At 39.6% G+C, this 25,360-nt stretch overlaps 1 protein-coding gene across 2 annotated transcripts in view; it reads right to left on the reverse strand.

Annotated features, from left to right (window-relative positions):
* Positions 1-25,360, reverse strand: part of LOC136872724 (uncharacterized) — a 201,091-nt gene that overhangs the window by 42,766 nt on the left and 132,965 nt on the right. For both annotated transcript variants that reach the window (XM_068227512.1, XM_068227511.1), the window contains exon 7: positions 19,859-19,974. In XM_068227512.1, the coding sequence (XP_068083613.1) occupies positions 19,859-19,974 (116 nt within the window). The remainder of the gene's footprint in view (positions 1-19,858; positions 19,975-25,360) is intronic.

The following is a 25,360-nucleotide window of genomic DNA, read 5'->3' on the forward strand; positions in this document are numbered from 1 at the left end:
GTATCCAGTGGCGAGAAGCAGACGCGCTGCCGTCTGAGCCACGGAGGCTCCGCATAGATAGTCACTTTTTAAAAATTGAACAATAAGAAAGAACAGGAAAAACACTTCATTAGAACACAGTCCTACCTGTGAGATTAGATGTCATGAAGTGGTAGCTTTTGAAGATGAAATCCACTGTCGTGCCTTTCGCCGATGAGCTGCTATGGATTTTTCAGTTCTTGTCCGAATGTTCATTTGTTATATGCGTATAAATATTCTCGTTCTAACATACATTTTTAATATTTCTGGTGGTACAACGGGTAATTTACTGCTAATTATATGACACACTTTGCGTATAATATTAGGTATGCGTTACAGTTCAGCACGTCCGCGAGTGTCCTGAAAATTAACTCAAATTCTTTTGTTTGGTTTACCATTCTAACGATGGAATGAGTAGACCTCCCCGAGGTAACATTTCTATCCATCCCACAGAGGCTGTACCAGAAGAAATGGAAAGCATTTCCCCAGTGGGACTTCGCATTGACCTGTCATATTTTCTTTCACGGTCGGCGATGTAGCCGGCGAGGTACCGAAATCCCTCTGCTGAACAATCAGGTGTCGCTGTAGATTGCGGTGAATCTTTTTTCTTTTTTTTTTTTTTTTTTTGCTATTTGCTTTACGTCGCACCAACAGATAGGTCTTATGGCGACGATGGGACAGGAAAGGCCTAGGAATGGGAAGGAAGCGTCCGTGGCCTTAATTAAGGTACAGCCCCAGCATTTGCCTGGTGTGAAAATGGGAAACCACGGAAAACCATCTTCAGGGCTACCGACAGTGGGGTTCGAACCCACTATCTCCCGAATACTGGATACTGGCCGCACTTAAGCGACTGCAGCTATCGAGCTCGGTCGGTGAATCATTAAGGGCACAGTTTTCTATCGCAATGATACTGTACAATGAACACACAAATTTCACTCCAGCTACTATTACACTGTTCACGCAACTAACGAAAAGAAAATAAGTGCACCTCACTGCACGAAACACAGCAACTTAACAGAGATCTCACAGAAACGAACTACGACACACACACTACGCAAAATACAGTAGGCCACTATATAAACCAACAGCAATATACGGAAAGAAATTACGTATAGTTATTACGTGGAAATCCTTTCTTTATAAGACAGACATATATAAACAATGAAATGAGATACACGTGCAGTTGTATGCTACACAGTCACGGTGCTCCTGTGATGACATCACGAGCAGGACGAGGGAAAACTAACATCTACTGCGCAACCAATCTGGGCCACCCGTGGGAATGCAGAAAGAGAAGCTTTCTGTAATTTAAGGAAAGGTTACAAAATGGAAATTACAGAGGGGAAGAAATTATGGATGAAAGAACAAACAGAAGCTATAAATAAGGAGTGTAGGATGAACCAAACTGAGAAAGTGTGGGAGAGAATAAAACCAAATTAACAAGGGTGGAAGGAGATTGGAGAAACCAAGTATCGAGTATGAGCAGTGGGTAAACTATTTTCAAGAACTACTTGGAGAGGAGAAATGGTTTAGAGGGGAGGGGGAGACCAGTCTGACTCACCACGCTACACCATTACCCTGTTCGTCGAGACAAAGTGCTGATCAAAATTTATATTCGAATTCTACAAGTCTTTACAGTGGACTTAGATTCTGACAGTTTATTTGAACTTAGAATCTGTGCGCGAGTAGAAACTTCGAATATGACAAGTCTTTACAATGGACTTAGATTACAACAGTCGATTGGAACTTATAAATTGTGCGCGTGTTGAAACTCCGATATGTAACAAGTCTTAGAGTGGACTTAGGTTCTGACAGTCGATTGAAACTTAGAATTTGTATGCGTGTGGAAAATTCAATATAGGATAAGTTTTTATAGTTGTAGAACTTAGTTTCTTACCACTTTATAATTGTGGAACTTAGTCTCTCAACAAGTGTTATAAATTTCCAAGTGACACACTACTGCATTATATTATTAACTGTGGAATTTTCTTAAAGCTCAGTCAGCTCTTTATTAAGTAGAAGTGATCATGAAAGTGTTTAAACTTTTCCACTACCATAACTGCAAGTGATTGCCTATTAGGCAACATACACTCGTGTGCTTTGATACAAGTGATTAATTCTGAACGATACTCAATTCAAACTGTGTTAAATGTACAACTGTGCATAATATCTGCTAACTTTATTATTTCCTTAAATTCTGGGTTGAAGTGAACGATACTCAATTCAAGCTGAGTTGAATGTTGAACTGTGCATAATAGTTGCTAACGTCATTACTTCCTTACAGTGCTTAATAATTTATTAGTGCATTACTGATAGCAGTGTCCGTAGGATAAACTCTTGAGCAGTCGCATATTTAACTGTCAAGTGCGCCCATATTTCAGCTGCCAACATTTAGAAATCAAAAATAAGATTTTTTTTCCTTGGATTTCATCACATATATTGTGCCACAGTCTAAGTGAATAAAGGACAGGATAAAAGGCATACATATCAACAGTTACAATGTGAATTGGCCATTAAATTTAAACTCAAACTAAAATAAAAACCATTAAAATGGTTACAAGAAAATGACACATACGAATAATAACACAGTCGAACCTCCATTACTCAAATTTTCAGTATATCGAACTTAGATTTTCTGGCCATTCCTCTTATTCTTCACCTGTATTTATTTCTCCATTCTCAAAATTCAGTTATACAAATTTCTCGAAGCAAACATTTCCTCCCTTGAAGCAAAAAATACTCTAACTCGAATTTTGTGCAACATTAACTGTGCAATACGGCATTTGTGGTTTGTGAGCAACAGTTAGCAAGGAAGGGTTACAGTCAAGCTGGAAACTAATAAGACGGGAACTGAAAAACTCAAACTTCTAGTGATCGGCAAATCCTCGCCATTTCTCGGGTGTCAGTTAATTAAAAGGAGAACAATAAAACTTTGATTTCCATTAAATGTAATACGGAAAAAAATGAGGATAGTCTCTTGCAATGTCAGTTAATTACCGTTCATACACGAAAGCAAGCCCAGAAGTCGCAGATGACAAGCTCTATTTACGAAATGACGAGAAGTTTCAACATGAAGGGAGGAAAGGTTAACCGCAACAAACAGAAGAGACTAACCGATTTTTTTCCAATCGTGTTAACGGAGCTATGTTTCTTGTTTCACTACTGTATGTACTGTATCCTGTCTTGTAAAAAGTTACTACAATAAGTGTTATAATGAAAGTGATGCCCTAAAATAGAGTTTCTTTGTATATTTTTAAGTACTGTTAAACATAATGTATTCAGTAAAAGCCCGTAGATACACGTGATTCAATTACGTGCTATACATGCTCAAAAACGGTATTCTTTATATCTCAAAATTTCAATAACGCGAAATAAAATTTATTTGCTGAGGTGATTTGCACAATAATTTCCTTTATTAGACTGTAAAATGAACGGAAATTTAATTTTATAGGTATCTCTGAAGACATGGAGATAACGTTTTTATGTTTTTTGGCCATAACATGAAGAGAAAATACCAGAAACTGTCACCGACACAACTCCCTGAAATACATTCAACTCATTAAAATTATGAAGTAAGAATAAACAAAAATGCACTGAAATACATGAAACTACCATATACAATACAGATCGGTATGTCTCATACATTATTAATAATAATGTTATTTGTTTTACGTCCCACTAACTTCATTGACAGTTTTCGGAGACGTCGAGGTGCCGGAATTTAGTCCCGCAGGAATTCTTTTACCAGTTCTTCTGTCTTTCCCGTCAGTGTCAGTACATTAATTGTTGCAATTTATGAGACAACTAATGGAAAAGCATTGGGAGTACGGGAATGATATGGTGATGACATTCATTGATATTGAAAAGGCATATGACAGTGTCCCTAGGACGAAAGTTTGGGACAGTCTGGTGCAAAAAGGAATTGGACAGGGATTAATAAAAATGATCATGGCATTGTATAAGGAATGTTGTAGTTTCGTGCAAACACAAGTTGGCAGGACAAGTTGGTTCAAAATAACTAGTGGGCTGAGACAGGGAAGTGTTCTATCACCAATCCTGTTTACAATAGTAATGGATGACATCATGAGAACGGCAAAAGCAGCATATGGAGGAAGAGAAATGAACATGATGTTATTTGCAAATGATATTGTGATTTGGGGAGAAGACAACAGGAAGGTTCAAGAACAGTTGAATGTGGTGAATGGGAAGATTGAAGAATGTGGATTGAAAATAAGTGTAGAAAAGAGTAAAGCTCTTGTTATGACTAGAGGGGAGAAAGAAGGGAAAGGTCAGATTAGACTTGCAGACAAGCCCTTGGAAGTAGTGGAAACGTTTAAATACCTGGGGAGTGAATTAATGGAGAATGCTCGACTGGATGCTGAGATTAGTAAAAGGATTCAAGCTGGAAGTTGTTTCTATCATAGTGTAAGAAATATGTTATGGGACAAAGATGTGCCAATGGAAGCAAAGGATACTATGTACAAGATGTATTACGTACCCATAACAACTTACGGAGCAGAAACTTGGACAATGACAAAGAAGGATGAGAGTCGAATACAGGCAGCCGAAATGAAATTCTTGAGGAGTATGATACAGAAGAGTAGAAGAGACAAAATAAGGAATGAGAAAATCCGGGAAGAAATTGGAGTGGAAAAAATTAATGATAGAATAGAGAAGAGCCGACTAAGATGGTTTGGGCACATAAAGCAAATGAGCGACGAAAAAATGCCAAAAAAGGTGATGGAAATGCAAATCCAAGGAAGGAGAGGCCGTGGATGACCACGATTGAGATGGAAGGGTACCATCCAACACAGCATTATAGAAAGAAACCTGGACTGGGACACAGTGTTGGAGGAGGAGTGGTGGAGAGACCGAAGAAAGTGGAGAGGAACCATATTTGCCCCTACCCGGCTACAGCTGGATAAAGGGAAATGATGATGATGATGATGATGAGTTCTTTTACGTGCCAGTAAATCTACCGACACCCTACCCACTGACACTGGGGTGTATGCAGGTGAACTTATCAGAAGCCCTTATAAGAGGCACAGTCTGATAACTGCATACGGGAGATAAATCTCCACAATGGAATTATTGCCCGCCTAGCAATTCCGAATGGAAAATTCTAACTTCCCATGGAGGGGTTTGACACATCCCAGTCTGATGAGTTTAGTGTCAGACCTAAGACGAAATGCTGGTTAATAGAGCAAACGCCTGAAAAGCCTTACATCTGATATGTTTTTGACATTTTTAAATAATAAAGTCGGGCTATATTTTACTGGTTCCGTAGATAGATTGAAGAAAGGAGGTTTACTGTAGTGACTATGGGGTTATATAATAAGGGGTGGATAAAGGGTAAGGATAAGGCACTATACATATTATGTGGGATAAAGTGTAATGATCTACACTTAATAAGTAATTGTAAAGACACGGGGCAGGTAAGAAATAAACTTTTAAGTGCCAACAAGCGGAAGCTATTAGAACAAGGGGATGAAAAAAAAAGTCTTAGGGCAGGTGGCCAAAGAATGGGAAGGAGGGGAATTAAACAGGTATTTATGTGCAGTAAGGAGAATACGTGAATTAAAGTTAAAAAAAGGAAGTACATACACTTATAAGGTTGTGTAAAAGCTAAGACAGTGTGCGGTCTTATAAGTGGTCATGAATGTAAAAGACTAGGAAGTTGAGATTTTGTAATATAGTGCATTGTAAGAAGGTATGTGTCGACTGTAAGTCGTGTGTGATCAATTAATGAGAATGCACATGGCCCTAGGGGCTAACTCAAGATGTAAAGAGAGGGATGGAAGGCTAGACTTCTTTTAGTAATGTGGTTGTCAATTAGTAATTAAGTAGGGTTAGAGGGCGGGAGGTTGGGGGCAGTACATAACCGAGGGAGCACGGGATAGGGCGGGCCTATCTCAAAGGAATGGGGTAGAGTGTCAGCAAATGCAGCAGGGAAAATGTCGAGATAGAAGAGCGGGAGGGGGGGCACATGGGGAGCAGGATTTCCGCTTACATTGTTCTGCTGGAATATGGAATGGTGAGAAATGAGAATTTGACAGCTGCTAGGGTAGGTGGGGTCTTCCTTATGGACCCCACGAGAAAGGGCTTGGCGTGTTATCCTTGGGAGGGTGGCTCATTTTCTCACCACGGGGGGATAACACGACCGGGCAGTAGTTGTAGGGGTGGCCCTTGCATGTGGACTGGTTTTCCGCCTGTGTGAGGAGTCACAAGTTAGATTATACAGTTAAGTTAGATATAGGGGCGGGCTTACATCTGGTCTGGCTATCCGCCCATGTAAGAGGCTGCACATTAGTGTCAGTTTGTTAAGGTGGGTGATGTCTGACAAGAAGTCTGGTTTTCCTCCCGTGCGAGGGGTCACACAATAAGTATACAGAGGTGGCATCTCTCATGTGGGAGAGGCCACACATCAGTGTTTGTGTTCGCATTCAGGTTAAAATTGTTCAGTTTATTGGTTTTGGGAACATGTAGTTTGAGCGAAAAGCCTGTGATGTTCGATGTTTAAATAAACGCTACCCCTTCTCCATTGGTTTCGTTCTCCTTATCTTATTTATAGACTCCCAATTCTTCTCTATTCTATTTTCCCTACAATATTCATTTATTCTTTCTGCTTCCACCCTCTTTTTTTTTAATACCACTTTGTATTCTCTTCTTAATTTACGATATTCCTCTCTCTTCCCTTGTTCCCCTAACTTCCTATACTCTGCTAGGGCTCTCATTACAGCCTCTCTTTTCCTACTACAGTCCTCATCAAACCAGCCAGTCTCTCTATTCTTTTTTCCACCTTCCCTTCTCTTAACTTTCCTCCCCACACTCCGCACTAGGAGTTCTATTAATTCTAACATCCCATCTATGTCATTTCCTTCCAATTCCCACCCTTAATATTTCTCCCCTCTCCCTAAGCTCCAACCTCAGTTTCTCTCTCCTATCATTCCAAACCTACTTCCACCCTTCAGCCTTATACCCTCCCTTTCTTTTTCTCACATCCCTCTTCTCTCCCTCTACCTCACTTCTCAATTTTATCTTTATTGGTATGTGTTCTGTCACTCCACATCCTAACACTTCAAAACTTCACTCTCCTTAAAGCTAACTTCGAACTTATTCCTATATCCACTACGCTCCCCCCATTTGTTATGTATGTCTATTCCCCATTATAATCTGCCTTCATCCACCTGTTTAAAATATATAATTCTTCTAGTGCACGAAACTCCAGCATCCTTTCCCCATTTAAACATTTATCTTTACTCCTCCTTCGGCACCCACTAACTTCTGTATCATCTCTCCTATAATCCGGTACTCTATTGCCAACTCTAGCATTCCAATCAACCATTAAAATCATTCTGTGTTCTTCATACAACCCTTTAATCGTGTTTATTTCCTCAATCAATCCCTCAAAAAATATTTATTCACATATACTGATTCTTTTGGATGATTGTATAGGAGGGCCAGACAAATTGCCTCATGATCCCCTCTACCAATTTTAATTCTAAACCAGTGGCGGCGCCTGACTTTCGTCACTGGGGGTTCAACAGAAGGAAAAATCCCCCTTCAATATCCCCTCTCCCCCCTGTCACCTGTGCCATGACTGAGTTCAAAGAATGGGCCTAACGGTGAACATAATGTGCATGCCTAAAATCTTCCCTGATGAGAACTTGCACCCTGAATGGTGACCACTCATTACATTTGCCCCATCGTAACCTTGTGAAATCAACTTATCTGGACTATCCACAACTTCGCTCAAAGAAAATTTTAAACACTCTTAGCACCATGACTAGAGGGTGAGAGGAAACCCCAGAATCTTTCAATTGGCTTACCGTCGGGAAGAACGATAACAAATTGTGCTGTAGTTGATATATCGGTGTTCTCATCTGCGATTACCGAAATGAAGTGCACTGTGGTGATTTATTTTTTTTTCTTTTCTCACGACAGATTTCATACATGCGCGAAAGTGAATCATTCTGAATGTCTTTCGAGGTGCCTTTGAAAACAGTAGCTTTGGACAGATGATCTCTTAATGCAATGTCAATTTCAGAACTAAAATTAACGAGGCCTCGAAACATGCCAGGATTCGATGATTCACTTATTTCTTCATGCCCGCGAAGTGCCATCTCAAATGCGCCACAGAACTTTACACAGCACATAACGATTTTTCCGTACTTGATCGTTGTCTCTTTCCACAGACTGCCTGTAAGCACAGTCAAATTACTGACGGTTATCGTGTCTTCCCAGGAGATCGAATTGTAACTGGGCAAGCATATGAGATTTAGAACTTTTGTGTTTCTTTACTTTTTTGGGACAAATGTCCTAAATGTACCACTCTGACTTTGGTCCAAGTCGCTTCACCTTCATCACTCATGATTCATAAAAAAAGGAAAACAAATCAACATGTTACTAATTTCACACCCACAGATCCACTCGATTCATTTATATATATATCAATTCTGAATTTATGCACGATTTCATTACTTTTACTTTTAGGATGTCCAGCTCCATGGCTAAATGGTTAGCGTGCTGGCCTTTGGTCACAGGGGTCCCGGGTTCGATTCCTGGCAAGGTCGGGAATTTTAACCATGATTGGCTAACTTCCCTGGCACCCGGACTGGGTGCATGTGTAGTCTTCATCATCATTTCATCCTCATTATGACGCGCAGGTCACCTCCGGGAGTCAAATCAAAAGACCTGCACCAGGTCTCCCCAGAGACAACACGCCATTATTATTATTATTATTATTATACTTTTAGGATGCCTCGTTATATCAAGATCAGGCATTGGACATCCGGCATCATTAATTTTAATCTTAAGTTTACGCTCAAGAGAGAGAGAGAGATAAGAAAAGTTTGTCTTCTTAAGTATCATATCACTGTTCAAACTCATTATGTAGCTTCTTGCCTTTCCCTGGAACAAAGATTATGGACGCAACTACAGTGCACAAAAATACACACACGGACAAAATATTGTAACTTCTTATGTCCTAAAAATTAAGTTTTTGAACGGCACAACAGTGCCACTCACGCTTGCACAGCGTACAGTAATATTACGAATTATGGTAACTGTTGTAAAAATTTGTAAACATCAGACTTGAAAAACACGAGTAAACTTTAGGGATGTATGTTCACACTGTTCACAATGTTGGTAACATAATTTTAAGAACTTCTATGGCTAGGCAATTAGCATTTTTATTGGTATTACATTCCCGCTACTCTTTGCCTTGGTGATTTTTAAGTTAATTTTCTCTCCAAAAAGTAATTATTCCAAAGAAGGCAAATGAATAGATGTTTAGTAAGTATTGATGTACAGTATTTGGGAAAAGGCATCAATTGGAATTTGGCAGTTTAATGTGACTGCTGGTAGTAATGATGCTCTTCAACACTAGCGCTAATTATGTACACTACTTTCTGCTACGTAGTTGAATTCCTGTAAGGGCAACAGATGGCAGGCACATACTTACTCCAACACCCCCGACAACACGACTTGAGAGAGTGGCATATTGCGCATGCGTAAACCACGGATATCTGTTTCTGCGATATCCTGGTCTTGTCTACGTGCCGGCCGATGTCCCCCCGCACCTCGCCACTCCCTTCGTCCAGATACGGACGGAAAGATTGCCTTTCAAGGGGGTTCATTTCAGACAAGTATCCAGCCACGGGACGTGCGCAGTTCACATGAATTGAAAGCCAGTACTAGTATATTACCGATAGATGGGCTAAGCAAGAGCTTCGAGATTGACAAGGGAGTTATGAATATTAAGTAGTTGAGTACAACTTGATATAAAATGGAGGTTCATTGCTCCATTGCGCTATACCAGAAACCGCCACTGTTCTAAACCATACTACCCCATTTACCTCACTCTGGAGTCTCTCCACTCTCCCGGTTACCTCGTTTCTTACTAAAACCAGTATTCCCCCTGGGTTCCTCTCCATCTTCCCTATTTTTTTCCCCGTACTTATCACATTTACTACTCTATATCCGTCCCATTTAATTTCTACACCTTGCCCTAATCAAGACTCCACTAGGGCAATTCTCAAAAAAATTTACTAATTCCACAATTTCTCTGTTTCTCCAACTTCCCCACTAACCCCTCAATGTTCAGCATCCCTATCGAAATATATCGTTATTTTCTCCCCCCGCCCCTCTCTCGGCTTATGTGTTTCTCCACAGCCTCTCTTGCTTCTCGTGATTCTCCCGTGAGCCCTCCTATCTTCCTTGTCCCCTCCCTCCTTCCCCTTCTCCGAGCTGGAACCCTTTCCCCCCCCCCCCCCCAATAATTCTTTCAGACTTATCGATCTTCCCTTATTCAACGCCTGTCGTTTCTCCACACTCCTATGTGTATTCCCCTTCATCAGGGAGGCTGGATCACTTCCCTGTCTAATTATGTCTCTTCCCTCTCCTTCACCTCCTCTTCTCTCCTCACTCTGATCAGCTAGTGTCTCTCTCTTCTCGTTTCATTAACACCTGTGCTGCTTTGACTCACCAAAGTATCTGCATTCACCAACAGCCGAGTGCTGACACTGCCGTCTTTTCTGTCTCCATTATCACCGCTGACGACGTCTTGTGCTCGGTCACTGCAACTCCTTTCCTCTCCACCCATTTCCATCTTCAGTAGTTTCTCCAGGGTCCAAATTTGTGACCATTTCCTGTCTGCTGTAACCAAATACTTCCCTACTATCTTCGTTCGCAGGTCCTGTGCTCTCGCCTTCCACATATGCCGCTTTAAAATTTCTGTCTGCTTCCTCTCACCCTTCTCTATCTCTGCCTTCAAATATATGTTTAAGCCTTTCAGATTCACTGCATTTCTTAACCCTGACAATTACACCATACGATTTTCTGATGTGTTGTGCGAATTAATGCCATCTAGTGCTCATAAGGAGGGGAGAGTTATCCCCTCCACCACCTCTATTCCTTGTTCATTCCGTCTGGTAACTTTAATGTAACTTTAAATAATAGGCTTTGAGTGGCACGTCTTCGAGACGTGTGGTGTAACTAAAGCGATATTTATAGACGTGTTACTGTCAGGGTTAATAATATATCCACCATCAGAGTTGAAATCAATCTCATTTTCACCGGCCTATTCCCACTGTTCCTTTCTGCTCGATACAAATCATCAATGTCCACTTCTGAGAAGTTCATTTCCATCTTATTTGCAATTATATCTACCACATTCAGCACCACCTCCACTTTCGATTCTTTTTTATCCTCAGGTACTCCATACACAAAAACATTCTTCTTTGTTAACTCCTGCATCACCAGCCTTGTTCATATCTTCATTTCTGCCAATTCCTCTTCCAATTCAACCACCTTCTCCCTCAAACCTCCCACTTTCTCTTCTAAGTCCGCTATCTTATCGTTTACACCACCAACTTCTTTTATAAAAATTTTTAGGTCCTTCATCTCTCTTATTTGTGTGGTTCGGTCTTCCTGCAACATTTCTTTAATTTCTTCTACCTTACTTGCTTCCTTTAGCACACACTATTTTTTCCAATTCCTCTCACCTCCAATAGCGTTGCTATCACCACAGCGCACATCATGATTTCGAGCAGCCCCTTAGTGCTGCTTTTATCTCTCTCTCCTTCCGCTCAACACTTCCTCCAGCACCACCTTGCTCCTTTCTAACATTCTATCCTTATCCTTATCCTATGTGCCGTTATTCCCATCTCTCACTCCTCGTTTCCACTGACATGTCTGCACTGTACGCTGTCTCGATCATGACTGATAAATTTTATATGCAACATTGTGAAATGTTGCCCACATCTCAACATCCTGCAGGACATTGGTTATAGACATACTTAATGCAAAGAGGAGAAGAACTCCACCTAATCAATACTTGTTTATTATTATTATTATTATTATTATTATTATTATTAAAAATACAGGACCGGTTTTGACCGTAGTGGGTCATCCTCAGCTGGACATACATATACTGTACATATAACAAATCGTACAATTGCAAACATTACCATATTTAGAAAGGAATATCATGTGACGGTAACATGTTAGGTTGTACTCATGAGTAGGGCATTCGTCGAATTGGAAGTATATATTATCATGCACGAATACGCATGTAAGAAAAGTGAATATTCCTGAACTTAAAACTTACAAAATGAAAACACTTTCATGCTTGTGAATGTTCGAGTTTATGGCTTGCACTGTTTCTTAATTCTTCAGTTTGACTGCTATCATTAAGTCTAGTTGTCCACAACTGTGCATTATATTAAAAACTCAATGGCTTAAACTGTAATGTGAGTTACATTTTAAAATACCAATATCTCATTTTAAAAATATTTTTGTCACCATTTGTACACGAAGGATAAGAAACACTTTGCATCTCTAAAAGGCAAAATATTGACGTAGTGTGGATTCAGTTGAGGCTTGGACGGAAGTGTAGAAATTGCAGCTTGCCGTATATAAAATCCGGTTGTTTACATTAAAAAATGAGTCATAATGTCGTTTGCATTGATGTTGTGTTGCAATAAACCAGAGTGGAGGCTCCTTTTTGTAGTCATGTGATATTGTAAGAATTATCTGTGAAAGATTAAGATGGGAGTGATACTAATATGTTGAAGGAATGTCTTAAGTCATGTGAGAGAATCTATACGTGTACTTACTGCTATTGTGGTCTTGAGGTTGTATATTCATTCATGTACAGTCATTCATCCCTAAAAAATGCTTATCTCAAGAGAATCAATAAACAAAACTTGACACACGCCAGAGAACCACCGGAAGACGCGCCAGACTCCACCCCTACCCCCTCAACAGCCACTCCTCCCGCCCCTTCCCCTCACAGCAAACGGCATTAGCCCGAGACGAACACGAAGTAGTACACAACGTGCTCCCAAACCATATACAACCTCAAGACCACAATAGCAGTAAGTACACGTATAGATTCTCTCACATGACCTAAGACATTCCTTCAACATATCAGTATCACTCACATCTTATTCTTATCTTTCACAGATAATTCTTACAATATCACACAACTACAAAAAAGGACGAGCCTCCACTCTGGTTTAATGCAACACAACATCAATGCAAAGGACATTATGACTCATTTTTTAAATGTAAACAACTGGATTTTATATACGGTAAGCTGCAATTTCTACACTTCCGTCCAAGCCTCAGTGAATCCACACTACGTCAATATTTTACCTTTTAGAGATGCAAAGTGTTTCTTATCCTTCGTGTACATATGGTGACAAAAATATTTTTATGCTATTGGCTTTACGTCGCACCGACACAGATATGTCTTATGGCGACTATGGGACAGGAGAGGGCTAGGTCGGGGAAGGAATCAGCCGAGAACCACGGCCGTGGCCTTAATTAAGGTACATTTGCCTGGTATGAAAATGGGAAACCACGGAAAACTATTTTCAGGGCTGCCGACAGTGGGGTTCGAACCTACTATCCCCCGAATACTGGATACGGGCCACAATTAAGCAACTGCAGCTATCGAGCTCGGTACAAAAAATATTTTGAAAATGAGATATTGGTATTTTAAAATGTAACTCGTATTACAATTTACGCCATTGAGTTTTTAATATAATGCACAGTTGTGGACAAGTAGACTTAATGACAGCAGTCAAACTGAAGAATTAAGAAACAGTGCAAGCCATAAACTCGAACATTCACAAGCATGATAGTGTTTTAAGCATATGTTGTTTCTATTTTATGTATACTTATGTTAGTTTTAAGTTAACATGATAACATATACTTAACTTCCAATTTGACGAATGCCCTACTCATGAGTACAACCTGACATGTTACCATCACATGATATTCCTTTCTAGATATGGTAATGTTTGCAATTGTACAATGCATTATGTGTATATGTATGTCCAGCTGATGATGACCCGCTAGGGTCGAAACCGGTTCTGTATTTTTAATAATAATAATAATAATAATAATAATAATAATTAAAAAAAACAAGTATTGATTAGGTGGAGTTGTTCTCCTCTTTGCATTTGTATGAATCATCAATACGGATATGAAGCTACGATATAAACATACTTACAGTAATATGTAAGTAATAATAATAACAACATAAACGTTTCCACCTTTTCAATACTAAAATATATTCACAAAGATCTTTGCTTCAATACGGCTGATGACCCCTAGATGGGTCGAAACTAGTACCGTGTAATTTATAATTTTGTGAATATATTGAGCCCAATTGGCTCATAGCATTGTCTTTAAAATATTATAAATTACAGAAATGTATAAGGGAATGAACCACAGTTTCATTATAGTCCGGATGTGTGGTGCCATTTCGCTTGCCCAGGTTTAAAGATAAGTTCCACGTGTCAGGGTCATTTGATGATGAAATGGGAAGTACTGGAATATTTCGTGAGGTGTGTGATCAAGGTCACCAGTTTTAAGTTGGCAGCACTTTCAGGCAGCCAATAGCAGCGTGGCAAGTTTGGAATGATGGGGGTAAATTAAAGATGGGTGCCGTACGAATGACCTCCAAAATTAATTAAATCCGCCAAGGGATAATGTGAAAAACAATATTAAACTATTTTGAGAACAAGAATTAAAGATGGCATATTTGCAATAATTTATTGGAATAAATGAATGCAGGCATACGTTGACGGGATGTTACATCATTGTTGATGGGGTTCCCCGAGCTCCATATCCAGGAGCTGGCGTGCATGAAGAAGACGCGTGCTGCTCAGGAGACTCACTCTGCTACGGAAATTTGAACGTGTCGGACGTAACGCATATGTGGTTAACGAGGAATCCTAATCTTCAGCATTTCCTAGTCCACTAACTAGTTGTCGATAGGATACTACGGGTCCGATAGACTATGTATTTCAACTAAATAACGACCGAAAATCTGGTTAAACTCAGGAAGGCGATTTTTACAATATTAACTGAAAAAATAAGACCGGAGCGAGATCGATGCAAGGACGCTTTGCAGTGCCACGTGTTAAACTTGCGGAAAAGAGCAGAGACAAAGTATTCACTACCAGTGTAAATAAGTGTTTATGTGCTATAATAATTTAATTATATCTGTGTTTATATGTATTTTAGTGTATTAAGAAGTGAAGTCGTGTGAATTCATTAAAGCCACAAGAATGAAGACCATGGTTATGAAGAAAGGTATCGGTTCAGGTACTGAGGCCGCCTGTATGATGGCTTAAGTACATCATGGGGCCGACCTGAAACCATGAAGCCGTGGAGCTGAGTATGGAGCGTCGCCGAATCGATAAGTACCCTGATTCATTATATCTGGCATGTGCATGATTAGCTGTTAACTTGTAAATAAATTAATGCACGATTATTCGTTCATTTTCTTTTTAAGTACTGTAGCAAGGATAGTTAGATTTTTTAGGTCATAAGTTTATACTGATGCCTAGGGGGAGTAAATATTATGATATTATAGCGTGTGTTCAAAATGGTCTTCGCGAATGAGGAAATAATATGTGTGTGTAAATAATGATCTTCTATTACGTGTGTGAAATATGGTTTTCCTTAGTGCGCGATCTTCTGATAAATACTAGCATGTGTGTGTGTGAATATTTACAGTGAAACCTCGATTCTCCGTTTTCCGAGGGACCATGAAAATGAAACGTACAATACGGGAAAACGGAAAATCCGGGAATGAATGAAAACCATCAACAATTTGGCTAAACATCACAAAAATGAAATATGTATAATTATAATCTTACAAAAACTCTTAAACCAAACCAAACTACAGCCCCAGTGGGACTTTCTGCCAAGCGACCGCTGCTCAGCCCGAAGGCCTGCAGATTACGAGGAGCGCATGGTCAGTGCGACGAATCCTCTCGGCCGATATTCCTGCCTTTGTAGATCGGGGTCGCCATCTCACCATTAGATAGCTCCAAAATTAAAGGTAATCACATAGGCTGAGTGGACCTGGAACCAGACTTACATCCAGGTAAAATTGCCTGACCTGGTCGCAATCGAACCCGGGCCCTCTGGATGAGAGGCGGGCATGTTAGACCGCGAAAGTGCATTAATTACCGGTACGCGAGTTCAAAATCTCGATACTTTATATTCAACTTTATAGGAGAATCTTCGTCATTTTCCCGTGAAAACGTCTTTCAGTTCAGCAACTTTGATTACGCTAGCCAAACTCTTCGATAAATCTAACAACGCCAAGCCAAACGACAATCGACCAAAAGTAGTTTTTAATTCTCTCATCTAATAAAATAAAGCTCATTAGATACAAAAGCACCCAAAATGATGGCGAAATCCGTTCATTTCTTAATCTTTCATTTAATTTGGTCTCCGGTATACTGTTCGTAGTCAGTTTCTGGAAATCTCGTACCGCGCAAATTAGGCCTACATCGACTTTTAAAGGTTATGTTCAACTCGAAAACATGGTTTCGAATGTATGTATCGATTCTTAAAAGTTCTCGAATGCATTAAATTCAATTATGCGCGTCACAAATCCAATCAAATTGGAAAGATAAAAGAAATATCAAAACTTCAGAAATTACGGTTATTCGTGACCTTGAGGTCATCTGGAAAGCGCGCTCACTGCTCATGTCAGTACGAGTTTGAAATGATACCAACCATTTAAAATGTAACGTGCGCAAATAAAACGACTGCGGTTTTTGGTATTTTAACACGAAAACGTAAAATTCCCAGTCTTACATTAGAACCTAAACAGTAATAGGCAATCCCAAGACCTCCCATGGCTTTCTTTTTTTAAAATGTAAGGTGCAACGTCCGTTTTGGTCTCGCTAACATAATTATGTACGATAATATCAAAAATACTGAATTTGCGTTAAGAAGGAGCAGTTTCGATTCCTGCCTGAAAGCCCAGTTACTCTGCAGTGCCCTGAGGAAAGTGCCGAAAACCTATTCGGCAGTACGATCGAAAAAATGTCAAAATATAAACATCTAACCCTGGACATAATATAGACGTTTTATAAGTGCGAACATTTGACGAAACTCGTTCTGTCTTCAAGCAGAGCTGTCGAAATGCGCCGTGTCTCCTTGCAATTGTTGTGGCCACTCCCTGGTTTATGATTTTCCGAGATTCTCTAAACAATACCACCCGAATGCGATGCTAAGATGGTCCCTTATGCAAGTTCACCGCCGACTGCTTTTCCAGTACCGGTACAGTAGGCCTTACTTGCTTTAATTATCGCAGTGATCCATAAATATTCCATAGCTGTCCTTTCGTGAGATACAGTTTATTAAAAAACGATTGATAGAGGATTTAGCATTGATGGGACTGGAATTTCTGGACGGTTGATCCGGGAAATCGTTTCTTCGAGGAACGGATAATGCGGGACTTTTACAACGTGATTTAATTACGATGTTCGCGGGACCGCGTAATTTGAACGCATATTCCGGGAAAACGTATTTTCCGGGAACGGATAATCGAGGTTCCACTGTAATGTGATTTAGGAGGCATCAGTAAGGTATTAGTCAAAGGGAGTAGATAGATTAACCTGGCATGTCGCATGACAAAAAGTTCGTCGAGAAAAATTTCATTGACCAAAGATTCGAACCTTGGTTATTCTGGCACATTACAGTGGGATTTGAAATGCATGTCATCAGTAAGTAACGTGTATTGGTAACCAGTGAATGAGAAATGTGCTGTAGGGAATAGGTTTCATCGTATAATTTATCCGAGATGTAGTTAGCCAGTGTTGAAGTAGGGCCTCTAAGACACAAAATGCCAACCGCAGGGGTCGAACCAATGAGATTGTGTAACGCCATATATGAATAAATACCGGCATAGTGATATACGCGTTTCTGATAATGTTGAGTGAGAAATGTAGAATTATATACGTGAGATATGGAACAAATAAGATGCATTGAGAGTGTTATATATATAATTAGTTACTGTTCGCACAGAAAGCAAGGATACGAAAGATGATTTTGGAGGAAACATATGAGTTCATTAGAGCGGAGAGAGAGAGAAATATTGAGTGCGGACGGATTGAAATGCCGCGTTAACGAAATGAGTAAGGCACTTGAGATAAGTGTAGTTGCCCAGGTCGGCATGCTGTGTATTAGAGGAAATCAGACAGCCTTGCCAGGGTCTTACAAGTAAAAATATTACAGTTATTCGTAAGATAATTCTGTTTTGTGGAACTTAGGACAGCACATTAAAATTAAATAATAATAGATATACTTCGTGACAGTTCATTGTGGCGAGTATAATGATAGGTCACTGTAATGATGCCATACTGATGGTCGGAGTTCGATGCCCAGCCGAGTCAGTGAATAATGATTTTCCCTGTGACTATATGATTGGAATTATGTTGTGTTTTTGTTCATGTTATATGTTCTTCAGTGTGTGAGCAATGCAAATTCTGGTTTGCAGTTGTAATATTTCTTGCGATGTTGAATTCAGTTCACGTTGGTTGTTTATACTTGTGACAATGAGGTTCTATCCCATTGTTTGTAGAATCAGTGTAGGTTAAGTTGAGTATTACCATTGTAGTGTAGGTTTCTTGCTACAGAGTAGGCATATGTTTTGTGTATGATAAAACAGCTGATTATGTATATGCGGGGTATTTATAATTTTAAATGAATCAGTGAATTAATTTAATTTATTTATGTCAGGGTTACTTTCGATTTCGCGCGTGCGTTCCATATTATCAGCATTTATGCGAGTGGAGGATGGTATTGAGAAAGAATAAGTAAAATAGTTTCGGACTCAAATAATAATAGGGATTATTTTATATAAAATTTGAGATAAATAATTTAATGATTTATCAAAAATTGGGTTAAATTACCAGATCTTACAAAATGTAATTAGATAATTTTATGATCTTAGAGGTAACAATTATGACATGATAACCACGAATTTAGTGAATTATAATGAATTTAATTAATTAAAATGATGAGTTCATGAATTACACGGCGGATGTTGGGCTTAACGAATTTACATAGCCTCATACATTTCAGAATGGAGGGTTGTAATCAAGTAAATAATTTGATAATTAGTAATTGTAATTACAAGGTTTATAATATAGTGATGAAGTAATTTGAAGGTATGGAGAGTAAATACGAATTTATTTATTCAAAGAATGAATGGAAGAAGTTTTGGTTGTATATTAACGTTTCAAAGGTCACTCTGACGAATTAACGAAGGTTATGATGGTAAATTATTATAATAATTTTTTTAAAATTATTGATAAATTTGAAATATGGTGGTAACCAAATATGAGTGGAATGGAATTGAATTAAAATTGGAGGTATTGGAGTAGAGTTGGTAAAAATAAATGAGAGGTAATAGTAATCAAAAATTAATGTGTTTGGAAGAAGATTTGAATTTTATGAGTCATGCTGTTGATACTTTATAGTCGGAGTTGACAAAGGTTATAAATATTATTTGGTAATTTACATTGTCGAAATTCGTAACAAATGATGGCGTGATGAGTGCCTTATAATAAATGGTAATGAAATTTAAACATAATTTACATGAGTCGAGTGATGTCAAGTATGATGTAAAATATTTGGTCCGAAGATTTTGTTGATTTGTATAGGGGTATTTGCTTTGCCAAAGTTTATTCTTTAAATAAATTTGTATTTATAAAGGTTCTCATTCAGATTTTTATTTAATTTTTATTTTCTTCTCTTTATCCTTCCTGCATAATAAATTTAAGGTTAGTTTATAATATCCGAAGATATCTCTGTGGGTAGTACCCAGTCAGCGACCCTGTGATGTCTCAAGCCGGTGCCACATTTCAAAGGCTGGAAGGGTAGAGGGTTGAATATTTTAGTATTGAAGAGGTGGAAACGTTTACGTTGTTATTATTATTATTATTATTACTTATATATTATTCTCAGTTCAATACGGACCAAAAACATGAAATTCATAACCATTAATAAACATACTTACCGTGACTATCAACTTTGAAATCTGTGGTGGGTCATCACCAAAGAAGTCCTTTGTATATTGCTTCCTTGTGAGTAAGGTTGTGTAATCAATGCCATTACTGCTCTCTTTGGGAAGCTCTGTAAATTAAAGTAATGAAAAATCTGACATGGTATGAAATAATGTAACATACACACCAGTTTCATTTTTCCTTATCATAAAATGTTATAACTTAGCAGTAAGTACTTGTATATTTACTAACCAAATTCATACATGCAATTCAGCATTCTTAGACAAGCAGAGAATCTCCTACTCTACCTCGCACGGTTTTAATTCTTCTCTTGGAACTCATAGTCTTGGCCCTCTAGGTAGCGGTTCGTGTTAAGGCTCCTATGATCTTCTTGGACATTTCTTTCCCCTTTCTTCGTTCTGGTTATCTCGTAAGTCTCCGAGTCAACTAGGAGGTCTGCACTGTCAATTGGAACATCAGACTTGTCACTCCAGCAGAGTCATTCCCTGTTCTGCTGTAAGACACTGGGACGATGAGGGCCACCTCTTCACAACCAACTGCCTGCTCTTCTACTTGTGGTGGTGGAGATACAGCCAGCCACCTCATCATCTTTTCTTGTAGCATAGTCTCTTGAAATAGGTCAAACTTGTTTCAGCATAATCTCTTCCACCTCGCTCTCATCTGCAGAATTTGTGGTTTCTTTCTTGCTCCTGAGTTGGTTTGTATGTCTACGAATTTCAGTTCCTTCATTCGAATTGTATATTGCTCGCCTGGTGGCCATGATCGTTAAGGCGCTGAAGTCTAAAGGGTATGACACCGAGGTTAGCCGGTTCGAGTCCCGTTGGTGGAAAAAAAATTTCACCATCAGAATGTTGGACGGCAGGGTAGGGGAGGTGGTGGTATACAATTTCTAATCACTAGATTATATGCCAAAAGCCTGGATTAAATTCCAAACCTCTCCGCAGTGCCCATATGGAGACGTTAAGCCTTGAGCAGACCCCTTGGTGCTATTTGACAGGAGTAGGCTATGTGCCGGCACTGGGTTTCACCCTCTCCCTACTATCATATATCACATCATTCATTTCATCTCATTAACTCCTCTGATGAGGTTGACGTCAGGAAGGGCATCCTGTCAAAAACCCGCCACGACAGATTCATCTCGCCTTATACCCGACCCCGTAGGGAAATGGGACAAGGGTTGGACAAACATTCGAATTGTATATTGTATTAGAGTAAAAAAATGTTTGCCTGGTAACCAGTTATTTCTATTGCCATAATCGTGGAAATATACTGAATCTCCTATTTCAATGCATCTCAGGTCTTGATTTGTCTTTTCTTTCGCTGATATTGGCTTCTCCACTTCAGCAGTTGTTGTCGAGTCTGGGTGAAGTTTATCCAAAATCGTCCTCAAACAATGACAACAGCATCTCGGCAGGTGTGAGACTAGTTACTGCAGATGGTGTAGTGCAGATGGTCAATTCCCATTTCAAATTAGATGAACTTTTAACTGGCCCTTCACTGTCTGTACCATTCTTTCTGCCAGAACGTTACTTGCTGGGTGATACGGGGCAGTATATTTTATTCCATGCATTTCAAGGAATGTTTGTAATTCATGTGATTTAAATGCTGTGCCATTATCAGACACTAAAACATTGGGAACTCCATGAGTGGAAAATGCATTTCATAGGAAATCTATTATTGTGGAAACTGTCATCCCCTCTGTTTCACGAACCTCTGGCCACTTCAAGTAAAAATCCACTAAGATCAAAAAGGTATGCTCATTTGTTGATCCACAGAAGTCCGGAAGTAATCAGGACCAAGGCTTTGAAGTTCTTTCCCAAGGAATAAGTTTGGCCTTTGGAAGTTCACTCCATCCTTTCACACACTGTGGGCAATTTCCTATCATAAACTCAATATTCTGATCCATATCAGGCCATCGAACGTAACAGTGCGAAGGTTGTGGTTTTAGAGATCCCTTGGTGAACCTTATGAAAAAGTTCATGTATCTCAGTCCTGCATTTCTTCAGAACTACAACCCGATTATCCGAAAGGAAGCAAACTCCATGTACTGATAGGGCTGCCTGTCAAGATTTCAGCGCCGTAAACTCTGATGACTGATTCACAGGCAGATCCATTACTTTTTTTTTGCTAGTGGTTTTACGTCGCACCGACACAGATAGGTCTTATGGCGATGATGTGATAGGAAAGGCCTAGGAGTTGGAAGGAAGCGGCCGTGGCCTGGTGTGAAAATGGGACACCACGGAAAACCATCTTCAGCGCTGCCGACTGTTCCAAGAAGTAATTCCAAGCAAGTCATTCTTTGTAGCTTTCGCTATCCATGTGCCTGTTAGTGGAGAGTCTGGTGGAGCTTCCTCGAACAGACACCTGCTGTTTTAGGGAGAGCTGATCCTAAATCTGGCAATGGTCATCTACTGCAAGCATCTGCATTTTGATGCTTTGATCCAGGACGATACTCAAACCGAGTCAAGTTTCCTAAAGTCAAAGCCCAACGCAGGATTCTTGGAGACAACACATCTGGTAATGACGTTCTGTTTTGTAGTAAACCTAGCAGTGCTTAGTGATCTGTCATAATTGCACTATTAAATTTCATATTAGAGCCCGTATTGTCAAAAAGTATCAACTATTAGTCTAATGTAGTCTTTACAATAAAGACTGTTACAGTATTGTAAAGGTGGAATTATAAATTTAAATTTTCACAAGCTGATAATAGTCGTAAAAGGGGCTGTCTGGCCGAGGCGGTAAAGGCGTGCTCGGTTCGCCCAGAAGGACGTGGATTTGAATCCCCGTTAGTAATCTCATTTATGACTTTCCCCGTTAGGAAGTCGTAAAATTTAAGAAATGAGATTTCCACTTCCGGAGGTGCATATGGCTCTGAGGTTCATTCAGCCTACACAAAAAATGAGTACCAGGTTAATTCCTGGGAGCAAAGGCGGCCGAGTGTAGAGCCAACCACTCTACCCCATCACGTGCTGAGGTTAACAATGGGGGAAGCCTTTACCTTCCACTCCTCCAAGGGCCCTCATGGCCTGCACGGAGGTGACCGCTTTTTTTATAATAGTCGTAAAGCGTCCCCCAATATAGTGGTGAAATTTGTTCTCGCCGAACATAATTGCTAATGCTTCTTTATCCTATTGTGAATAATTTCATTCACATGGTTGCATATTTCTTGAGCTAAATGTGATAGGTTCCTCTGATCCATCCGCCAGTTGATGAGAAAATACAGCACCTACATTGCACCATATGTTTTTTTCATACTTTCCAGTGCTGACTCAGTTAAATGTGACTTGAGGTTCCACTACCTCGGCAAGAATCTATCGTACAAGTTCTGTGGACCTAAACAAAGACTAATTCCGAACGATTTTTGTGGCAGCTTTTACCTTTTCTTCTGTGGGGTGTGTACCATTTGAATTTTTTCTGAAACCAAGATATTCAACTGATTTGATTGCAAATTCACAATTCTTCAGATTCACCATAAGCCCACAACTGCCACCTTCTCAACACCAAGAATGCCAATGTTGTTTTCCTGAAGCTCCCTTGATGAGAGTATCATCCAAATACACAACGACCGGGCGAGTTGGCTGTGCGGTTAGGAGCGCAAAGCTGTGAGCTCGCATCCGGGAGATACTGGGTTCGAACTCCATGTGGGCAGCCATGAAGAAGGTTTTCCATGGTTTCCCATTTTCACACCAAGCAAATGCTGGGGCTGTACCTTAATTAAGGCCACGGCCGCTTCCTTCCCATTCCTGGGCCTTTCCTGTCCCATCGTCAACATAAGACTTATCTGTGTCGGTGTGACGTAAAAAAAAAAAACAAAAAAAAAAAAAAAAAACAAAAACAAAAACCCACGCCTGGAATACTATTAAGTAAGGTTTCCATCAACTGCTAGAAATACGCTGGTGCTCATTATACGCCAAAAGGTAATCTCATTACCCTGAAAAGCCCCTTCACTGTATTCAAGGTCAAAATCTTCAATGATTCTTCATGAACTTGTATCTGTAGATAGGCCTTTTCAAGATCAATCTTTGCAAACCACTGACTACCCAACAACTTAGCTAACATTTCACTGATGTACAGCAGGGGGTTAAATATCCAGTTTAATGACCATTTATTAAGAGTTACTTTGTAATGTGTACAAGTTTCCCCTTGAACAGGACTACTTGTCTAGAGAGAATATTTTCTAATAACTTCATATTCTTATTTCTCCATTCCCTTTTAAGACTGGAACAATTGATTGCTCTGTAGATACCAATATTTCTTCCTCCACCATATTCCATAAGGCTGCTTCTACTTTTGATTGAATAACAAATGGCACTGGTCTGTAACTCTTAAATATAGGTTTGTGTTCTCTGCGATTACAATGTGTACAAGTTTCACCTTGAACAGGACTACTTGTTTAGAGAGAATGTTTTCTAAGAACTTCATTTGAGTTGGGACATCACTGCACTGAATCTAACCGAGCTCGGTAGCTGCAGTCGCTTAAGTTCGGCCAGTATCCAGTATTCGGGAGATAGTGGGTTCGAACCCCACTGTCGGCAGTCCTGAAGATGGTTTTCAGTGGTTTCCCATTTTCACACCAGGCAAATGCTGGGGCTGTACCTTAATTAAGGCCACGGCTGCTTCCTTCCCACTCCTAGCCGTTTCCTGTCCCATCGTCGCCATAAGACCTATCTGTGTCGGTGCGACGTAGAGCCAATAGCACTGAATCTAAATTATTTTTGGAAACCGAAATATTAGAGAAGTCAAATCAACTGCAACCAAACAGGCTAGGTTCATCATTTTTCATGATTAGTAATGGTAACTATTGAGTTTTTTCCTTTGAAACTAACCAGAACATCACAAACACCTAAGATCTGTAAGTTTACCTTTGACCAAATCTGGAGAATAACAGATGGATTCAGAACTTTCTTTCCCTTCCATAGATATCACCTTTATGCAGATGAACTAAAAATTTACTGTCAAGCTGGTATTAAAGATATATTGAAAATGATACGAGATGTAAGCACCAACCTGCAACAACTCAGCAACTCTGTGATGACGCTCTCCTTCTCAACCCCAAAAAGACCCAAGTTATTATAATCGATATACAGGGATTGAGTTTCCTGTCTAAAAGCCACATTATTCCTCCAGTGACTTTAAATGCAACTGTAATTCTATTTAGTATATCAGTGAAGAACCTTGGTATGACTGACTAAAAATCTTGACTGGTCTGCACATATATGTACGTGCAGAAAGATGTACGCGATGCTACACCCACTAAAACGGCCTAAGGACATATTGACTCAAAACGTGAGGAAAAAACTTATTGAGACTCATACTACCAATACTCGACTGTTGCGACATGGTCCTCATCGATGCAACTAGTGATCAAACTATGAAACTTGCAACGACCATTGAACTCTTCAGTTTGCTTTCAACTTGAGTTACGATTCTCACGAAACTCCTAGCTACAAAGCTCTTTCCTGCCTGAAACCCAAAGAGCGGCGAAAGTTACATAT

Source organism: Anabrus simplex, chromosome 4 (genome assembly GCF_040414725.1).
Source record: "Anabrus simplex isolate iqAnaSimp1 chromosome 4, ASM4041472v1, whole genome shotgun sequence".
Taxonomy (NCBI): Eukaryota; Metazoa; Arthropoda; class Insecta; order Orthoptera; family Tettigoniidae; genus Anabrus; species Anabrus simplex.